Source organism: Myotis daubentonii, chromosome 13, assembly GCF_963259705.1.
Source record: "Myotis daubentonii chromosome 13, mMyoDau2.1, whole genome shotgun sequence".
NCBI lineage: Eukaryota > Metazoa > Chordata > Mammalia > Chiroptera > Vespertilionidae > Myotis > Myotis daubentonii.
The window spans coordinates 27,721,411-27,736,339 of record NC_081852.1 but is presented as its reverse complement, the minus strand read 5'-3'; the positions used below and the strand labels follow the sequence as shown (position 1 = coordinate 27,736,339).

Sequence of the window (14,929 nt, the reverse complement as noted above, 5' to 3'; positions counted from 1 at the left end):
CTGGCATAGAAACCATCCAATCAGAACCAAATACGGGTGAACTGAGATGAGCCAATGGCTGCCTAGGAGGCGGAGCTTTTGACCCTGACTGGCATAGAAACCAACCAATCAGAACCTAATCTGGGTGAACTGCGAAGGCAGAACCTAAGGTGGGGGCTGAGGAGGGGTTTTAAATGCAACAGCTGTTTGGTGTAAGGTGTGAAAAAATGGCTCAATTTTTTAATGACCAGTTTGGCAGTATAGTGCAGTGATGGCGAACCTTTTGAGCTCGGCGTGTCAGCATTTTGAAAAACCCTAACTTAACTCTGGTGCCGTGTCACATACAGAAATTTTTTGATATTTGCAACCATAGTAAGACAAAGATTTATATTTTTGATATGTATTTTATATATTTAAATGCCATTTAACAAAGAAAAATCAACCAAAAGAATGAGTTTGCGTGTCACCTCTGACACGCGTGTCATAGGTTCACCATCACTGGTATAGTGTATATGGCTGGCTATCACTCCAGATATAGGGATTATGTATTTTTGTCTGCCAAGAGCATCTCCTCCTGCTGAAAAAGGCTTCCTCCTCCCCCATTTAAGTAATCCTACCCTAATATATAACCTATCTATACTAATAAAAGGATAATATGCTAATTAGACTGGGTTTACCGGCCATCTTCTGGACATCCAACTTCATTCTGGACAAAGCCATGGTGGTGGGGGCCGAGGCCAAGGCAGTTAGGGGTGATCAGGCCAGCAGGGGAAGGCAGCTGGAGGCGAGATCAGGCCAACAGGGGAGGGCCGTCGGGGGCGAGATCAAGCCGTCAGGGGAGGGCCTTGGGGGGAGAGATCAGGCCTGTAGGGGAGGGCAGTTAGGGATGACCAGGCAGGCAGGCAGGTGAGCAGTTAGGAGCCAGCAGTTCCAGATTGCAAGAGGGACGTCCGACTACAAGTTTAGGCCCGATTCCTGTGGGATTGAGCCTAAACTGGCAGCTGGACATCCCCCAAGGGGTCCCCAATTGGAGAGGGTGCAGGCTGGGCTGAGGGACGCGACCCCCTCCCCGCCGTGCATGAATTTCGTGCACCAGGCTACTAGTGCTATCCATAACAGAGCATCGAGCTGGATAAGATGCTGACTTTGTTTGGAGGTTTTTCCAAAAGAAGGCTTTAATCAGTAGTATTTCAATCCTCCAGGGAACACGTGTAATACTGTCCCTATTTATTCCAAGGTAGTCAAATGCCCCAGGATATATCCTGAGGTATAAAGTCAAGGGAGCAGGTTTTTGTGTTTTTGTTTTGTTTTGTTTAAAGGTATTATTTGCCTTGTCCGTCTAAAAAAGGAAACTTCATGGTGGGTTTTATTAATCAGAGTGATCAAGCAATTAAATTGCATCTTATATTTTCTTCCTAGGGAATGTGATCCTAAATTGGTAGACCATTAAACATCAAGCAATATTTTCTAAGCATCCCTTGATGAAGGCATTTCCCAAGAAAGTATAATTTCACTCTGAAGAGTTTTGCCTGTCTTCACTTCCTGTAATTCTATGATACAGTGTCTGTTCTCGGCCAGAACTCAGAACTCGGGGACCTTCCCCTGCCCTGTTCCCAGTCATTTTCAGGCGAACACCAGCAATGAACATACAGTTCTTTTCTGCCAAGTTAAAGCAGATGATTTTCCCTTTCACTACCTATTAAAGATGAACATCAACTTATGATTCAAACCCATTAATTAAAATAAACATAAAGTAAAAACCTCTTTCCACCAAGAGAAAAAGGACAGATGGGGAAGTGGAGGAGGTGGAGATAGCTGATGTCTTCTGAGAGGAAAAAAAAGAAAAACAAAAAGCATGAAATTGGCGGGTAAAGTTAATTAAAAGAGTGAAGGGTGCTTGGATTTAATTTATAGTTCAGAACTATTCTGGATATCTTAATAATTGTACTACTTAAAGAAAAGAAAAACCTCTAATACCAAATTGGTAGCAGGGGGTGTTATAATCTTAAATCACCTCTCAAAATGGTAATACCTGGCCTTTGGCAGTGCTTCAGACTGAGCACAGCAAAGCCTCTCTTCATTACTGACTTGTGAAAGCTACACCCATTCCCACCCCCCCCCCCACCATTCCACCCCCACCCAACCTCCCTATACATTCTCCTAATTTTTCATTTCTTCCTTCCTTGTATCCCATTGCCTGAAATAAGACACTGGCAAGGAAGAGAAAAAAAGGAATCAACATAAGTCCTTTTCATCCCAACCCTACATGCACTGGTCTATGGAATCACAGTTAAAAAACAATGTCTATAGATTATATCACACAACACAACCTCTGCCATTTATCGGTGCAATGTGTACATCTAAAGCAGGGGTGGGCAAACTTTTTGACTCGAGGGCCACAATGGGTTCTTAAACTGGACCGGAGGGCCGGAACAAAAGCATGGATGGAGTGTTTGTGTGAACTAATATAAATTCAAAGTAAACATCATTACATAAAAGGGTACAGTCTTTTTTTTTTTTTTTTTTTAGTTTTATTCATTTCAAACGTTCTGGATCCAGCCCGCGGGCCGTAGTTTGCCCACGGCTGATCTAAAGTCTAACCTGGGGGAAACCAACATGGTGGCATAGGTAAACACGGGAAATTGCTGCCTCGCACAACCACTTCAAAAATACAACTAAAAGACAAAACAGACATCATCCAGAACCACAGGAAGGCTGGCTGGGTGGGAATTCTACAACTAGAAGGAAAGAGAAAAGCACACTGAGACTCAGAGGAGGTGCGGAAGTAAAGTGCAGAGGTACGGAGGCACACGCGGCAAGGGCTGGCAACGGAGGACGCCGGTGTCTTCTTTAACCGGGAGGGAATCACAAGCTCCCAATGGCTCTGAACTCCAGTTTCGGGCAAGACCCTGGGGACCCAGACTCATACAGGGATAAACAGGACTGTCTGGCAGCGGGCAGAACTCGAGGGTGGCTTTCTCTCAGAGGTGCTTGCAGCGATTACCGAGGGACACTGAGACACTGGGCCTCTTAGGGCAGGACTGAGGATAAGCCATAGCTGTTTGCTCCACCCTGTTGATTCCCTGAGACCTCGCCCCACCCAAGCTGTGCACAGAGGCTTTTGCATATGAATGGCCTGGCCCTTTGCAATCTGAAAATTACCTAACAAACTGCAGCTGGGTCAGAGAGACCCAGAACATCCAAAAGAAGGCCCAAGGCCCCACAGCAGCTTGCACTGCTTCACAGCTGGGCCTCATCTGGGCACCTCCAAACCCCAAACAAAGAAGAGGAATCTGCAGATCTCTCCATAGCTCCTGCCGGGTAGCCTCAAGCAGAGGCTAAATTAGCACTTCCTTAGAGATCCAAGAGCCAGTGTACCCAGTGGTCAGAGTGGGACCATCCAGATTACAACTCCTCAGATCCATAAGGGACACACTCAGGGGGCAGACTCAGTGAGCACCAAAGCCCCACTGAAGCAAGTCTTGTCCCATAAGGTGTCTCCAGCACAGAAGTTCTCCCACCATAGACACAGCGGATTCTCACAGCCAATTGGCCGGGAGGTAAATTCCTCCCAGTGATACCTACAACAATCAAGGCTTAACTACAACAAGACTGTGCACACAGCCCACAAAGGGGTACACCAAGAGTGTCCACCTCAGGTAATTGGGGAGGCTGAGCCACTGGGCCCTATAGGACACCTAGCACACAAAGCCACTCTATCAACACAGGGAAGCATAAAAAATGCAGAGACAAAGAAAAAGGTTACAAATGACAGAAATGGAGGAAAGCAAACTACTGGATATAGAGTTCAAAACCACACTTTTAAGGTTTTTCAAGAATTTTCTAGAAACCGCCGATAAATTTAGTGAGACCCTCGAGGACCAACTAGAAATTAAGCATACGCTGATTGAAATAAAGAATAATATACAGAGATCCAACAGCAGACAAGAGGATTCCAAGAATCAAATCAAAGATTTGAAATATGAAGAAGCAAAAAATACCCAACCGGAAAAGCAAAAAGAAAAAAGAATGCAAAAATATTAAGATACTGTAAGGAGCCTCTGGGACAACTTCAAGTGTACCAACATCTGAATTATGGGGGTGCCAGAAGAAGAGAGAGAGAGCAAGATATTGAAAACCTATTTGAAGAAATAATGACAGAAAACTTCCCCTACCTGGTCAAAGAAATAGACTTACAAGTCCAGGAAGCGCAGAGAACCCCAAACAAAAGGAATCCAAAGAGGACCACACCAAGACACATCATAATTAAAATGCCAAGAGCAAAAGACAAAGAGAGAATCTTAAAAGCAGCAAGAGAAAAAATGTCAGTTACCTACAAGGGCGTACCCATAGGAATGTCAGCTGATTTCTCAACAGAAACTATGCAGGCCAGAAGGGAGTGGCAAGAAATACTCAAAGGGATGAATAGCAAGAACCTAAAACCAAGATTACTTTACCCAGCAAAGCTATCATTCAGAATTGAAGGTCAGATAAAGAGCTTCACTGATAAGAAAAAGCTAAAGGAGTTCATCACCACCAAACCAGTATTATATGAAATGCTGAAAGGTATTCTTTAAGAAGAGGAAGAAGAAGAAAAACATAAAGATAAAAATTATGAACAACAAATACATATCTATCAACAAGTGAATCTAAAAATCAAGTGAATAAAAAATCTGATGAACAGAGTAAACTGGTGAATATAATAGAATCAGGACATAGAAAGGGAGTGGACTGACAATTCTCGGGGGTAAAGGGGTGTGGGGTTGTGGGAAGAGACTGGAAAAAAATCATACACCTATGGATGAGGACAGTGGGGGGGTAAGGGCAGAGGGTGGGGCGGGAACTGGGTGGAGGGGAGCTATGGGGGGAAAAAAGAGGAACAACTGTAATAATCTGAACAATAAATATTTAAATAAATAAACAAATAAATAAATCATGCAGACATAAATTCCAAAAAATAAAAATAAAAATAAAGTCTAACCTGAACACTAACAATTCCTGACCTTAGCATATTTACCTGAACAGCTCATACACCACACCAAGTTCAATCAGAGTAGAGTGGAGCCGAGTTACTTTGTAAGATCTTAGTGGACCTAGACAGAAGTGAGAGAGTTATGGTATCATAATTTTAGATAAATGATATAAGAGAAAACTCATGTTTGGTTTTGTCTGAATGGCTTTATGATTGTCTCCATCATTCACACTGAACTAATGAGATGCTGCGAGGAATCTTAGAGGCTGTCCCCCTGAACCATGAAGAAGCAGACTTCTAGTTGAAGTCAAGTGATTTGCTCAATAACACACAGCTCGTTAGTGGCAAAACTAAGCCAGGCTCTTCTGCCTTCACAACTATTTATTTTATTCTTACAACTTGACCCTCATTCATAAGAATGGATAAGAAATATATGCCAACATTTGGTAAAACTGAAAAGAAAGCCACAGTATAAACCCAAAATATTTCAAACTAAGGATAAGTCTAAAAATAAGAATTTTTTATCAATTTATTTACCATGTTCTATCAGTAGCTCTCAACCTTCCTAATGCCGTGACCCTTTAATACAGTTCCTCATGTTGTGGTGACCCCCAATTTCATTGTTACAAATTGAACATAATTAAAGCATAGTGATTAATCACAAAAACAATATGTAATTGTATATGTGTTTTCCGATGGTCTTAGGCGACCCCTGTGAAAGGGTCATTCGACCCCCAAAGGGGTCACGACCCACAGGTTGAGAACCGCTGTTCAATACTGACATAAAAGGCAGATACAGGAGTGAGGTGGCAAGAGCTATTAGAAAAAAACACACCTTCTTGCCCACTTAAAAACAAACAGAAGCACTGCAGGCAAGGAACCCTGAGCATCTGAAAATGTCAGCACTCTTGTACTCTTTTGACTGGGTCCCAGTGTGATCGAAAGGGATGGACAAAATAAATTCTGAAGAAAGATTTGAGGAAAAGTCAGATGCTATCTTGGGAATTAAGAAAAATATATCCTCATAAAGAGGAGGCCAGAGGAAGAGGAGTGAAAGACAACATACAAGCCTAGTTCCCAAAGAATGAAGAGATCATATAAATGAGCAGGTGGAGTTAATAAAAAATATATGCTGGGGGCTCTTCCAGATCTTTTTAACTCCCGGTTAATTAAGCAACTATAAAAAACTCTCAGCTTTACTCATGCTTCTGTGTGCTTCCCCCATTCCTAAATTTAATAGTTAGACGTGGGCAGGAGGTAAGATGTAAGCTGTATCAGTCTTACCTATCACCACATAGCTGTCAACTCGTGAAAAAGAAAATGTGGAGAGAAAATACTTTAAGAAATAGATTGGCAAAGAAATAGCTCATCAGCAAGCCCTGTCAGCTCTACCTACCTACAAAATAGATTCCTAATCTTAACACTAGTTCTCTTGTCTTTCCTCTGCATTACTGCTTCCAATCAGGGTTTCTTTGCTGTTACACTATCCCCAATCTCTGGGGGGAGTAGAACAGATCAAGTCATTCTCCTACCCAAAGCTCTCCAAAAGCTTCTTGCCACACTTACAATAAGATCCAACTCCCTACAATGACACTAAATTTCCTATTACTCCCTACCCATGGCCTATAAGCCCTATATAATATGTCCCTTATCTACTCCCCCCCCCCGCAACTTTTTCTCCCTCCCAGAACTCACTATGTACTCTAATAGGCCTTCATTCTGGTCCCCAATTATACCAAGCTCCTTTGCACCTGGTTAAAATCATGTTGTGGTGACCCCCTAGGTGACTCTTTTTTTAACAACCCTATGACTGCTTCCAGATATGGCTTCAGATATTTCCATAGCTGACTCCTTAATATTCAGGAGCAGCTCAAATGTCATCCCTGACAACCCAATTTAAAGTAACACTACACACACACACCACCATCCTATCCTATTTTGTTTTCATAAATTTACTACTGTCTGAAGTTATGTTCTTCATTTATTTGTACTGTGTAAAAGCTTCCACACACACCCCTCCCCCCAAATACACACACACACACTTGTTCACTATTACTTCTCTTTGGTCTGTTCACTGTTTTGATTTCTTTTGATCTTCATTCTGCTTATTGCAACACTGAAGAAAACAAAATAAGAAGCATAAAAAGAAAGATGTTAATGGTAATAGAAACCCACTCAGCCTATGCTACTGGTGGTGGGACAGAAGGCCAAGTAAAGTTCTTAAGGGCAAGGCCCTTAGAATTGATCTCATCCATTAGCGCAGCTCTGAAGGGCAGCATCCAAAGGAACTATGGAGATAGCCTGTCTGTGTCCCAAAACAAAGAACCACACGCCCTCTGAATACTCAGCAGTTCTTAAAAACTTTAACATGCAAAAGATTCAGATGCAGTAGGTTTCCACATGATCTGGGAATCTGCACTTTCAACAAACACCCCCAGGTGATTCTGATACAGGAAGTCTTTGGAAACTTTGTACTCTTGGGCTGAACAAGGAATAGCAAAGGCCTGAGGGATGGTATTATCAGGAAGAGGGTTTAACCAATAAAAGTCTTTTTTTATCTCTACCTTGAAACTGATTCTCAAGATAAGTCAACCTCCATTTTAATCCTTGCTGAACATTATTTAAATTCATAGGTCTTTACAGCTTTTAACCATTTTTAAACTATAATAATAGCTACTATTATAGGACAAGTACAATGTTCTGCACGCTATTATCAGTGTTTTACACATATATCATATTATCCCATTTTAATAGATGAGTTTCAGTTAAATAAGTACAGACAACTATTAAGATGTGACAGCTTCAGAAATCAAACACATCTGTATGTTACTAAGGTCTGTATTCTATGGAGTCTATACCTCCACTAATTACAGAAGTAAAACCAATAAATAAAAATCCAGATTTGTAAATGAAGGGAGGAGATTTTTCTCTTAAATATTCCTCACTTTTTAGAAAAAGATTGCCTGGGATTTCATTACATGGTGAATTTGGATAATACGTTTAAATACCTTAAAAATGGCATGGCAATCTCTGAAAATGAGTTAATCTCAAAAGTCCTTTTCTAAAACAAATAGTCACCCTGTCAATCAAAATCACCAAATATTATGAACTGATTCACTATGTAAAGATCTAATATTGGTTCTAGGCTGATAATCAAGAGTCATTTGGGGAACAGCTTAAAAATAAAAATTCTAGGTTTACTCCAGTTCTGAATCAGAATCCCTGGGATGTGATCCCAAATCTTCACTTTATAAAAATATATATATATTTTTTTATTGATTTCACAGAGGAAGGGAGAGGTAAAGAGAGATAGAAATATCAATGATGAGAGAGAATCATTTATCAGCTGCCTCCTGCAAGCCCCCCCACTGGGGATGGAGCCCACAACCTGGGCACGTGCCCTCACGGGGAATCCAACTGTGGCCTCCTGGTTCACAGGTCTATGCTCAACCACTGAGCTACACTAGCAGGGCCCCAATATTACTTTTATAAAGCTCCCCATGGGCTTCTGATAAATAACCAGGGCTTAGAACGACTAACCCCAGCATTCTACAAGTGAATAAATGAAGATCTAAAAGGGTAGGGCCTGCTTAAAGACATAAAGTAGCACTGTAAGATAGAAAAACAATATCCTCCACAGTTGGTGCTTTTAACACCAATTCATACTACTGGTTTTGGTAAAACTGTATGCTCTGCTGTTTTTGTGCTGAAACTTATCCACATATGCAAACTTGGAATAACAGTGCTTGCTGTTAGGATTAAACAGTATAATATCCATAAGGAAATGCACTTAACACGGTGCTAGCATATCCTGAGTGTTCATTATTTAGATGACATAGCTCCCAAAAAGCATGCCGTTTTTAACTGAAAAGGATTTACTGAACCACTCCGATTACAAAATGAGCAAGAAGCCTACGTTTAACTCTGGAAGTCCAAAGGGACTTTGAACTCAGAGTAAGAGCTTGCCTGATTCTCACAGGAGGTGCCATAACCATGCATTAATCTCTGTATGGCGACCAGCAATCTGTATTTTTTAAAGCTGCCCCCCTCACCCCCGCCCCGCCAAAACTAGGTGCTTCTTCGGCAAATCAGGGTTTGATCAACATTAGTGTACAGAATCCGTGACCACAGCAAATGGCCTCTTGGGTCCCAGCGAAAAAACAAAAGGCTGTGCTCTGTAACCAGAAGAGGAGCGTCATCAGACACTGATGCAAACAACAGCTGGGGACAGCTGTGCAGAGTAGTCACTGTGACCACCAGGGACGGCCTCGACCCTCTCATCGCCTAAGAAACTTAAAAAATTAGTAAAGTGCCCTCCCCTCATTCCCGTAGCCCGCAGTGCTGCCCAGGAGGCCACGAGGTGCCAAAGTTAACCCAGCGGCTTCCTGCCCAGGAGTGAGGCCAGAGAAAAGTGACGCTGGATGGCTGACCAAGCCGGAGCGGCGTCAAAAGGCTATCGACCCCCTGGGCCTGTTCCTCGATGGCCAAAGAGCTGCCACCAAGCTGCAAGCCACCTGCCGGAAGTGCGTCACTGACCCCAGCTGGAGGGGCTGCCGGGAGTTGTAGTTAACTGGCCACTTCTCTTGTGCCCAATTCGCCTTTTTTTTCAAATATACTCAAAACGCCTTGGAACTGTAAGGAAGGTCGCTTTGTGACCAACACATCTAATCCTCCCTTTTCCCAGCTGACAGAGGAACTCCCTCGGAGCCCATGCGGCCTATCGAACTACAAGTCCCAGCATGCTGTGCAAGGCGCTCGAAGCGCCTGTCCACCATCATAGGTACGGGCCGCATCAATGGAGCTTCGGGCGTAAGGCACAGCCCGCCACGGTCAGCCAGGCCGGTACCTGCCCCTGGATCGCGAGTGCCGGGCATGGGCCGGGCGCGTGCGCGCTCGGAGGGGGCGTGAGGCCGGAGCGCCCGACCGTTGCAAGCGCGTGGCTGCAGAGATTAGCGGCCGCCGGGCCCCGCGCCCCAGGAGCCGGTGGTTGCGGGGCCTCCCGCCCGGGGTGCGCGCAGCCGTGGCGGCCACAGGTGACCGCAAGGGGCGGAGGAAAGGAGGGGGCCGTCCTCGGCGCTCGGAGGAACCGCCGGGCATGCCCCGAGACAACATGGCCTCCCTGATCCAGCGGATCGCCCGCCAGGCGTGCCTCACCTTCCGAGGCCGCGGGGGCGGCCGCAGCGCTTCCGACCGCGGCGCGGTGCCAGGCCCCGAGGCGCCGGCGCCGCCGGGCTTCCCGGAGAACCTGAGCCAGCTGAAGAGCCTGCTGACCCAGGTCCGCGCAGAGGACCTGAATATCGCGCCGCGCAAGGCCACGCTGCAGCCGCTGCCACCCAACCTGCCACCCGTTACCTACATGCACATCTACGAGACGGACGGCTTCAGCCTCGGCGTGTTCCTGCTCAAGAGCGGCACGTCCATCCCGCTGCACGACCACCCGGGCATGCACGGCATGCTCAAGGTGCTCTACGGCACCGTGCGCATCAGCTGCATGGACAAGCTGGAGGCGGGCGGGCAGCGACCGCGGGCCCCGCCGCCGGAGCAGCAGTTCGAGCCGCCGCTGCAGCCCCGCGAGCGGGAGGCCGTCCGGCCGGGCGTGCTGCGCTCGCGGGCCGAGTACACCGAGGCCAGCGGCCCCTGCATCCTCACGCCGCACCGGGACAACCTGCACCAGATCGATGCTGTGGACGGGCCCGCTGCCTTCCTGGACATTCTGGCCCCGCCCTACGACCCCGACGACGGCCGGGACTGCCACTATTACCGGGTGCTGGAACCCGTCCGGGCCAAGGAGGCCTCCGGATCGACCTGCGACCTGCCCCGAGAGGTGTGGCTCCTGGAGACCCCGCAGGCCGATGACTTCTGGTGCGAGGGGGAGCCCTATCCAGGTCCCAAGGTCGTCCCTTGAAGCCGCAGGCGCCTGGCTGCCAGCAGCCCCACCGCAAGGGCTCTCTCCCTCCCCCCAGGCCACCTGGGCATTGGATCTACTGGAGTGGGCTGGTGTGCTTCCTCGGGAGCCTTGGGAAGCGCGGGCAGCGACTGGACCGCAGCCACCGGGCACGGTTATGGGGGCGGGGGAGGCTAGGTTGTTTCCTGGCTTTGTCACTGCCACCAGGGTTTTGATTTGGGGGGAGGGAGCAGGGGACTATCTGAAGCGCTTCCATCCTAAAGCCATAATGAAAATATTCTTCCTTTGTTCCCATTCTACACAAGATACACTGAAAGGTTTTCTCCCCCCATCGCCTTCGCCTTGGGTAAATAGGGCTTGTTTTCCACTTAGGTCCTTGGCTCCGTGTTATAGTTTTAACTTATTGACTGCATGACCCAGTGGTTTGAATTGTTTTTAGTTCAAGTCACTGGTCAAAAACTAGGTTTTAGAGAGATGAGCTACTTTTTAAGTGAGCTGCCCTGCCTGATTAATTCGTTGCAAAAATTAAATCCGTTTTCCAGAGTTGGGGGATCATCCCCAGGACATAACTATGCATGTAGAGGACAAGATTTTCTTTCCTCCCCTTGCCCGGTAGCCACATCTGGTTTACTCGGGCAGCGTCCACTAAGAAATTCACACCTGCATTTCTCAGTGACAAATTGTCACATAGAGCGTATCTTCCCTCTGAGTCCCCAGATGTGTGAGTTGAGCAGATTTCTTGTTGCAGATTCACCTTTAATGTAAAAACTATATTACCCTCAAGTGACTTTTTTTTTGTCATAGTATAAGAGGTGGTAGGGTAATGCTGTATTTTCTAACCAGAGGATTCAGAGGCACTGAATCAGCATGCTTCCAAACAACTGAATGTAAAACACCCCTGCCCAGCTGTTGAACTCCATCTCCCTATTTACTTCCGGTATTTTCCTGCAAAAGTAGCGGAAAATGTTAACTGTTTCAAATTCTCTCACACCTAATGTTCCAGAGAGCTGGTGGTTCCAGCTGTGGTGTTGGTGGCCCTGTTCTCAGAACCCTGTCCCTCTAGCAGGAGAGAGCCAGCGCTTGCTTCATCTGGTGTGGTTTTCTATAGGGAGAGCGGGAAGGCACTGGCGACCCAGGCTCCGCAATTGAGAATTAATTATTCTGCTGGCCATTTTAGGGAACCAAAAACCCCCACTCCCAGCCTCTTGAACAGTTGTGCTATCTGTAACTAGTTTTATGTTTGTCCTTTTAATAGTCTTGAGCAACTTGACCTTGTTTACAAACACATTGACACCGTTTGCTTCCGGCCATGAAGCACTATTGTTTCCCCCTTATTACTATTAATAGGATTCCTTTTTTCACAAACTTTTAATAACAAATTGTAGAAATAAACACATTAAAATTTGCCCAGCTGTCGTCTAAGCCCTCTTGATTGACTCGCCCATGTGGCAGTCCAGTTGTAATATCTGTAATAAAGGGAGGTTTGCGATTGGTGGAAAGTGTGGGCCCTGGAGGAAAGCAGCATGTGCCTTTGCCTTTTCATGCGCACTGGGTTACAGAGGCCCAGAGTGAGGGAATATTTGTTCCCAATTTTTCAGATAGAATGAAAAAGCAAAATTCTTAATGAATTACTATTATATACAAAAAAAAAAAAAAGATGTTTACTCAAAGCGACATGCCACTATGTTATAAATCCTGGCACAGGCATAACACCAAGAATATTCTCCAGAGTTGCTAACATTGTTTATGGTAGCTTCACATTCAATATAACTTGGGAGCAGTTTGAAGCAGTTCTTTATGCATTCAGTTTGAAAATAAGTTCTAGATATGGAAACAATTTTCTTAGAAAACTTTACCAAATGGGTGTTTTTCATAGCACAGTATGAATGTGTTTGGTTAACAATCACATACTTACCTGTTTTGAATTATATTGTAGCAAAAAGTTAAGATTAACTTATTAAGATTGTGGATAGTAATGTGTATGTTATAATATAACCTGGAGGACATTAAATTAACCATTCTGGCAATAGCACAATATTAAAGGAGAAAAGATTTTCCAAATTTCATTATGAAAAGTTTTAAAGTTCTCAAGTACAAGCAAGTTGAATGAAAAAAACTAAGGTGCTTTTCATAAAAGAATAACTGAAATTGTTGCAGGTCAGAACAGCAATATGTTATCTCTAATTTAGTTCAAGAGGAACAGTGAAACTTTTGGTTCACTAATAAATTCTGAATAAATTAATGGTGAACACAAAATGTGACCTGTTTTAATGAGCCACTAAGAAAAGACTATTCTTATTACTAAGATAAATGTGCAGAAAAACCTTGCACTTTTCTGCATAAACTATTAGTCATAAGTGACTTCATGTGCTGCTATTGTGTTTCCATGTATTCCTGCAATATAGACTGTTTTATTAACTACAGTGGGAAAAAGTTGTCTTACCTACAAAGACTAATGAGCACAACGATACTAGTCACTTAACTTTTCTGTTGCATAACATTCAATAATTGCCTCTCATGAGTAAGAAGTTGTCTGTCTAATACTTCTAAAGCTTTTTAATTTTCTGGTTATATCAATGGCCACTTATATGAATGGAAAGTATTATCGACCTACTACTTTATGAGAATTGACTTTTTTTATTAAGCCTGATTTGCATGGATTGTTTATACCAGTTGCTGTTTATTAATGAAAATGGTGAGCCTATTTTTAAAGTAATATGTGTTTGTCAACAGGAGTGGGTCTCCGACCTTTTAACATTAATCCCTTAACTTCTCCCAAAGTTCCCACCTTTTATTCCTCCTTTTGCATTATCCACTTGTAGGTACCTCAGTCTTGGCATCCCAGGAGGACTCTGTCATCACTCATCTTTTCTAAATGACTTTGAATCTTGTGCCATGGCTCTACAGCTTGATAAAGAAGCAATATATTTCTAATCCAGGGCTCTGCCCATTGCTATTGAACTCTAACATGCGGGTAGTAACACTCATGTAACTCTCCTAGTCTGAACTCGGGACCTCTGATCCCTTTAGTGCAATGAGGCATCTACTATCAAAAAGGGAAATAATTTGTTAAGCCCCATATAAAAGACTGAATCTTCAGATCCAGAGATATTTACATTTCTGGATTAAAATCAGTGTACTTATGGAAAATAAAGGCATGTTTGAAATTGTTTATAGGTAAATCTTTCTTGATTATTGCAAAATAGAGAAGGAAAGTATTACTTGCTACAAATGACTACATTTTTACTAGCTGTTAAAGGTTCATGGTCTATACTGTAAGATGATGTACCAACAACTGATGGCCTGCAGATTCTAAAGTTTATTTCCTTGAGAGTGTGCTTTGAAACAGTTGATTGAAAACATAATCTGAAACTATTTAATGTTTAATCATACTATTTTGCTGCAACAGAAAATATGTTTTCTATTTAACTTAAGGAAAAATAAACTTCTGCAAGAAAACAAAAATATTTTCATCCACAAAGGAAAGAATCTTTGGATTTAAATATTTTCTTGTCTTTCCTTTTACTGTAAAATTTGTTTGTTTAGAGTGGAGGCACTTTAGGCACTTGTGATGATGCTGACCATTCTTTCTCACACACACATACACATTGTATTGAACTGTTAAAATAGCACTACAGTCATTTTTAATATATACCTAACAGTGTGCCTTAATTTAATTAGCAGTTAGGATATTGAAATTAAATAGGCTTGTTTATTAATAATTGAAAACCTTATTTAGGTTTAATAGATCTATTTTTAATGTTTACTGAACTATCTCGAGTGTATTATGATCTTTAAGGACTTACTCTCCAGAAGTTTATTTTTAACAAGAATTCTAGTAGCAGCTGAAGCATCAATAATATTATTCAATAAAGCAATAAGAAGGAACCAACTTAGCTTTATATACTTTATTTCTTGAGCAAAAAAAAAAAAAAAAAAAAATGAGATACCCGTGAGAATTACTGAATGTGTTGAGCCAAAAGTAAAATTCGATTAAAGATTGACCTAACATGTTGAAATCAAGGAGTAAAAGTCATAACGTTGACTCAAAAAATATTTTACGGTATATTATT

The 14,929-nt window shown here is 43.4% G+C and overlaps 1 protein-coding gene across 1 annotated transcript; it reads left to right on the top strand.

Annotated features, from left to right (window-relative positions):
* Positions 1-9,687: 9,687 nt before the first annotated feature.
* ADO (2-aminoethanethiol dioxygenase) lies at positions 9,688-14,028 on the top strand. The gene has a single exon (XM_059662604.1). It carries the CDS (start codon positions 10,047-10,049, stop codon positions 10,854-10,856), a length of 810 nt encoding a protein of 269 aa, XP_059518587.1. The 5' UTR covers positions 9,688-10,046; the 3' UTR covers positions 10,857-14,028.
* Positions 14,029-14,929: the final 901 nt, after the last annotated feature.

Coding starts and splice junctions, on each gene's coding strand:
- ADO (XM_059662604.1), top strand. CDS start 10,047: ATGCCCCGAGACAACATGGCCTCCCTGATCCAGCGGATCGCCCGCCAG.